The sequence below is a fragment of the Notothenia coriiceps genome, unplaced genomic scaffold (genome assembly GCF_000735185.1).
Source record: "Notothenia coriiceps isolate Sejong01 unplaced genomic scaffold, NC01 NC01_scaffold00000339, whole genome shotgun sequence".
NCBI lineage: Eukaryota > Metazoa > Chordata > Actinopteri > Perciformes > Nototheniidae > Notothenia > Notothenia coriiceps.
This window is the reverse complement of record NW_011333040.1, coordinates 15,915,435-15,921,744: the sequence shown is the minus strand read 5'-3', so window position 1 is coordinate 15,921,744 and position 6,310 is coordinate 15,915,435. Positions and strand designations below refer to the sequence as shown.

Genomic DNA, 6,310 nt, shown 5'->3' with positions numbered 1-6,310 from the left:
AGAAACGCATCCCTCGCCATGAAGACAGCGGGATGTCGCTGTAGCTCCAATGGACATGGTCCGGTCGTCCTGCAAAATCTTCACCTGTAGTATCACCTCTCCGTGCCTCACAGCTCTACGTCAAATGCTGACCTCTCACCATATTGCCGTTTCCATGGGAACGCATGCCCTCGCCATAAACACGATGTTGCGTAACGCTATGAAAAGGTCAAAACAGCACTACACTTCAGATAATGGTTAACGGTCCAGCCCTCAACAGCTCTATGTCAATTATTTCTTTTATCCCTCGCCATAAAACATGATGTCGCTATAACTCCTATGAAAATGTTCAAAAAGTGCTCAAACTTCACCTAACAGTCCAGCCGTGAAGGCATCTACGGGACGGTTTTGAGATTTCTTCAAGTGCCATTGCCATGGCAACACAATGCTCGCCATGAAACACGGTTTTTTCATAACTTCAGTGAAAATGCTCCAAATGACAGGTTTGGTAACGATGCAGCCATCAATGCATCTAAGCTATTATGGGATGTCATCAAATGCCGTTGGCATGGCGACAGATCATTCACCATCAAGTTAGTTCAAAAGTTTGCAGTTCAAATATTCTGCTGCTTTTCTAAGCTTTTTTACTTTCTTTTCTTCTCTTATCACACATTCAAGCCCCCAGTGTTCATGTATCATTTCAATCTAAATTATTCACTTTCTTCTTACACATTACATTTCAGCATAGCAGTTTAGCGTCAGCTTTTCAGCATAAAGCATTCCCACTAGCAATTTCTTCAGGAATTGCATTCTCTAGTTTATAACCTTATTCCTCTGCTGGACAATAAGTCAGTAATGTACAGTAGGATATAAAGTACCGGCCTCGCTGGCTTTGGTCTAGGAAGGGTTTGGAGGCGTAGACAGGGGCGTGAGTTGCGTCGGGCGCCCAGTAGAGGAAGAAGGGCCGCTGGGCCTCTGTCTGACGGCGGATGAAGTCAACACCTTCCTGTAGAGGGCGGAGGGTGGGAGAGTCTGTCAGTGCAGATGTTAAATGGCTTACTTGAATCACAATACAGTTGTCAGCAAATAACCCCTTTTTCCTCTACATACTACATCTAAACATGTTGTGCCTTTGTTTCCTCAACAACATTAATAATAGGTCTACTGAGACTTTTATTTTCGAAAAAGGCATAAAATATTGATTTCTGTAGTCTATTTGGTACTGCACCTGGGAATAGTTGCCACCTATTTTCAGGGCTGCGTCTTTGTTTCGTACTGTTCTAAAATGTAAATTGTTGATCACAAAAAGCATACTAATAGGAGCTTTACAAAGTTCTATTTGACAGATCCATCTTCTTCTTGTGATTGCAGAGTGCGCCTCTCAAGCATGCAGCGCGTCTCTGCATGCTGCTTTTGATCCCTTTATAAACTGAATAGGAGGGACAGACGTAGGCAGCAGGGATAATCAAACAGAGTGCGCAAAAGTCAACAATCCACTTCTGCCGGTGAAAAGCATGGCAATGATCAAAGGCCAAAATCAGGCTTTAATTGAGCTTTAAAATTGGTTAAATAGATGATTCACTTTTTTGTGCTTTTATGTTCTGGTGAACAAAAGACCATTCTTCTATGGTAGACCATAAATATATAGTGACTTTCATTATGTTCTAATAATGACTTTACAGAGGAAACTTTGAAACAGAATTTGGTTTATCTGAAATACTCCACTGAAGTGTTGTGAGCCTTAACTTACCAGCAGGTACATCTGTGTGAGGTTGGACTCTCCAGTTTTCCTGTCAATCTTAAACTCCTCGTAGTATCTGGAAAACAAGTGGGTTGCTATTATTTATTAAATAAACCTTCATATTTATTTAGCCATTATCCCATCTGAATAGCTGCTGTCCCCACACCATGCCATTTCTCCACTGCTCATTCAACCGCATAAAATAACTCTTTCATAGCAACCTGATTGTATTGTCAAGGCTTTCAATCTCCCTCTAAATTGACCTAGACTACCGCAGACAATATCATTACGGTCGACAACAGAAGCAAATTTCCCTCTTGCGGACTGTGTTTGCAGGAGATTTTGGTGAAAGACATATCTGGGGAGTCTCTGCAGATCTGAACAGAGGGAACTGTTATGAGGTGTTGCTGAAGCGTGGCGCAGCAAGCAGGGAGGCAGTGACAGGCATCTCTCTTTCTTACGCTTCACTTCCTCCAGGTGTCCTCGCACACAGCCAACGCAACCTGCCGTCTCATGAGGGCTTGTGTGTTTCAGTGAGTATGCGTGTCTATGTGTGTGTGTTTGTCTGTCCAGGGCCCAGGTAAGCAATGCTGATTAAACCCACGGCTAAGCGAAAAACACGCCCGGCTGCCAGTTCCAATGACCCTGAATACACATATGGCTGTTTTGGGGAAAACAAATGGGCGGAAAATGGAATACACAAGCACAGCTGGTACAGAGGAAGAAGAGGAGGGGAGACACCCAACTCATCCAGAGAAGCAGACAGCCAAGCTATTCCACTGAGTCAGGTGGAATGAAGATTTTTATAGATTTTCAGCCTCGGTTTCTGTCTGCTGTTATGCATATCTGAGTGCTTGTGTGTTATCCTACCTGCCAAGCATCTCAGAGTTGTTGTAGACGGGGATGTTGGGTCTGATGCTGCCGTTGTAAGGGCCAAAGTGGCAGTCTGGTGCACCAAACCATTCATCAAAACCATTCTTCAGAGGCAGGTACTGCGGTCTGTGGCCCAGATGCCTGAGTGACAAACAAAGTGAACTCATACACTGTAAGATCAATGAGACTGAAGGACCATTCTGCATGTTTACTGTAAATGTGGACTTCTACTACAAACCAATTGTTCTTTTGCCACTACAAATCTTTTTTTTCGAAACGCGCAACATACTTAAATTCATGTTTTTTCCGCAAATGACTATATTATGGCTCTGATTGGTTTCTATTCAATTCAATTTAGGACCTAAATGCAGACCTTTTAAACCTTTTGCAGAGGTTTGAAACTTTAAGACAGGTCTGCAAAGCTGTGTGATTGGTAGTAACATTTTGAGGATAAGTAAGCATGCCTGGTTGCATTACTGCAAAGAAACTTAGTGGAGATAAAAACTAAATGATTAAAGACTGTGGAAAGAATGTTCATCAGTAATGTTAAAGCTAGAGTAGGAAAGTTATTTTGGAATAATCTTTTGTTATATTTTTTCAAATTCTCTTTCCAGATGACAGCAATCAATAAATATAAACAAACGTTTGGATACTTTAAAAAATGTAGCTTAGTTTTGCTGGCTTTTCCAAAGCTGCCTGCCCAGCTTTAAGTATAGCCTCGGTCCTGTAATGCGAGGCATTTATTCCATGGCACCATCAAGGATGGTCATCAACATACTGCAACCTCTAAAAGTTCAGAAACCTCTAAAAACGTGGAATACAAAAGATAAAGAGCTCACCACTTGCCAACAATCTTGCTGACATAGCCCTTTTTCTTCATTATCTGGGGTAACAAAATCTCGTCCTTGGAGATTCCTCCCACTATCTCCTGTGGTGTGTATGCTATAAAAAAGGTCAGAGTTTAGTGTACAAAACTTTCCGTGACTTAACTGCACACTGTACATTATAGTAATGAGAAAACCTGCAGGAAATCATTTGCAGCTGGATAATTTACACAGTTTGGATATACTGCAAGTGTACCGTTTCTGGCGTGGCCGTTCGTGGTGTAGAAACCGTTTCTGACAGGCAGCCTCCCGGTGAGAAGAGCAGCCCTGGCTGTTGTAAATTATGGGAAAAAAAGTTCATTATGATGATCCAAATGCTTTTCCCCCCTTGTTTTCATAATGCTCTGGCATGCATCTGAATAGTATGTTGATACGTTAAGCTTTTGAAATTGGGTTTTTTGTAACAACTCAAATACCAATACCCATTATTTTATCAACTGCTATTAAAATCTTAATTATAATCAATGATCACTGCTGTCAAGTGCAACCCCAATGAACACAATTCAATCAAAAAAATAAGCAAATTACCTTTACAGCTTGTCAAACTGGCATTTGTAATACATTATCTGTACTTTTTTATTAACCTTTTTTGTACAAAATACAAACTCCCTTTTCAACAATAGTTAATGTAATAACTGTAAGTAGTGTACTTTGTTCTGTATGTTGTATTTAAATGAGATGAGGTGCAAGCTTATTTTTTTGAGGTTCTTTCATATATCAGGTGCTATTCGAACATTTTGATAATGTGACAATAAAAGCAAGTAGAGATAGAAGGAAGTAGTGATTATGACTGGCATTGTTCTAACATCCTGTTAGCTTCTATATTACAACATAGAGCTGCTGACTCACATGGGGAACAGAGCGGGTTGGCAGTGTAGAAATTTGGAAACAGCATGCCCTGAGCAGCCATGGCATCCAGGTTGGGGGTCTCTTTAGAGGGCTGACCCAACACCCCCAAGTCCCCCCAACCCATCTGAAGTGCAGAGGGAAGTTTATTGACACATCCTCCTTACACATATATACAGACACACAGAAAGCAGTGGTGGAATGTTACGAAGTACATTTACTAAAGGACTTAACTAAAGTACATTATATTTCCAGGATTATTTTGCTATTTATATTTTAATGCTTACAATGTTGTACTTATGTAAGAAGTTAAATGCAGGACTCTTACTTACAGACTTACGTACAGAGTTTCTTTACTGGTATTGCTACTTTTACTTATAAGAACTTAGTATATCCCTTTCAGAAAAAGAAAGCATACATTAAAGCACACACTATACTGTTCACAGGCATCAAGGATCAATGAGATGTAGGCTACAGTACATGGACAATTGCTACTAGTTCTGAAAGCCCAGAGACAGAAGGAAAACAAATACCTTTACCGAAAACAGAAAGAGAAAGAGAGAAAACAAATGACTTGTAAGAAAGAGGGTAACTAAAGTTACAATAACACATTCAAAACACAAGACATAACTTACGTCATCCATGAGCATGATGATTATGTTTGGAGATGATGTATTTGATATATTTTCTGTCAAGGAACAACATATTATTGAAAAAAATAGAGTAAGAGTTAGAGAAGACATCACTCGCATAGCTGCAGTCATATGAGCAGCAACTTCTAGGATGTGCTTTGTTTGTCTTCGTGCGGCAACTTCAGCGCAACGCTTGCGCATACACACACAGAAATTATTTTGTGTTTTTGCTTCAGTCATTTAAGTTTGAGATTGCTTTAAGCTTTATTGGCAATTATGTCCTTAATTTGTTAACGCGTATGGTGGACTTGGGTATAAGGATTTAATAGCAAAACTAAAAAATATATACGTCATGTGATGCATTCAGGACCTTCTGATAAATGTACGTGCGCGATGGGATTAGATATCGGTCGAAATGAATAATGAACCATGTAACAAATACATTTATAAATACAATAAAAAGGGTATCAAATATGTAAATGAAAAACGTATTTTGCATATCATGGTTAAAATGTATTATATGATATAAAATATAAGAACCACATAGGCAAGTCAAATCGTGTTTCCACTTTTTCACCAGCTTCTGAATGCAGCGTATCACGTGACAGCGCCTCACAGATCAGAGAAGGAAAGCTAACATGGCGGTGTGCATATCAGTCATCGCAAAAGAGGTAATGATTGCTTTTGTTAAATGTTCCAGGTTCTATTTGTATTCTGCTTTTTAATGCTAAGATGTTTTATCTTTTCTACTTATCATTGTCTCGAAGAAAATGTCAGCTCTCTGTGTAAACCAGAATGTCTAGCAGGTTGAAAGACACCGACAGAGCTAACAACATTAGCATTATTCTTTAGGTGTAGAATTTGCTGCATCTACGTCGACATGGTTGAGTTTTTAAATGGAAGCTTATTATGTGACTGTACTCTTTATTGTCCTCTCCCAGAACTACCCGCTGTATATCCGCAGTGTGCCCACCCAAAATGAGCTGAAGTTTCACTACACCGTGCACACCTCCCTGGATGTGGTGGAAGAGAAGATCTCTGCTGTGGGCAAATCTTTAGGGGACCAGAGAGAGCTGTACCTGGGTCTGCTCTATCCCACTGAAGACTACAAAGTGTATCCTTGTGTCTCAACAGGTTAAGGGACTTTTCTATTTATTAGATCATCAATCTAGACTGTGGTCCAAGGATATGTACCCTTTAAACACAATTGTCAACCCCTAAACACATGTACACATCTTTACTAATCAAAGATACCTTACTCCTTTAACTATCGGGGTCTTAATCAGTGAACTCTGTAAATAGACTCCAACAGGAAAAACGAATATCCTTGACTGGTGAACTAGATATGGGTATGT

General features: G+C 40.0%; 2 protein-coding genes across 4 annotated transcripts in view; one reads left to right on the top strand and one right to left on the bottom strand.

Annotated features, from left to right (window-relative positions):
• Positions 1 to 5,121, bottom strand: part of galns (galactosamine (N-acetyl)-6-sulfatase) — a 23,616-nt gene extending 18,495 nt beyond the window's left edge. The window contains exons 1-7 of one of the 2 annotated variants that reach the window (XR_798522.1): positions 4,959 to 5,121; positions 4,327 to 4,450; positions 3,674 to 3,748; positions 3,433 to 3,535; positions 2,591 to 2,734; positions 1,730 to 1,796; positions 858 to 985 (exon numbers count right to left, since the gene is read on the bottom strand). Coding sequence is in view for 1 of the 2 variants with exons in the window: in XM_010773047.1 (XP_010771349.1) it covers positions 858 to 985; positions 1,730 to 1,796; positions 2,591 to 2,734; positions 3,433 to 3,535; positions 3,674 to 3,748; positions 4,327 to 4,450; positions 4,959 to 5,087 (770 nt within the window). In the remaining variant the exon portion in view is untranslated. The remainder of the gene's footprint in view (positions 1 to 857; positions 986 to 1,729; positions 1,797 to 2,590; positions 2,735 to 3,432; positions 3,536 to 3,673; positions 3,749 to 4,326; positions 4,451 to 4,958) is intronic. The other variant, XM_010773047.1, reaches the window with a different exon arrangement.
• A 393-nt stretch (positions 5,122 to 5,514) lies between these two features.
• trappc2l (trafficking protein particle complex subunit 2L) overlaps positions 5,515 to 6,310 on the top strand; it is a 3,045-nt gene continuing 2,249 nt past the window's right edge. The window contains exons 1-2 of one of the 2 annotated variants that reach the window (XM_010773063.1): positions 5,515 to 5,626; positions 5,897 to 6,069. In XM_010773063.1, the coding sequence (XP_010771365.1) occupies positions 5,594 to 5,626; positions 5,897 to 6,069 (206 nt within the window). In that variant the 5' untranslated portion in view covers positions 5,515 to 5,593. The remainder of the gene's footprint in view (positions 5,627 to 5,896; positions 6,070 to 6,310) is intronic. The other variant, XM_010773071.1, reaches the window with a different exon arrangement.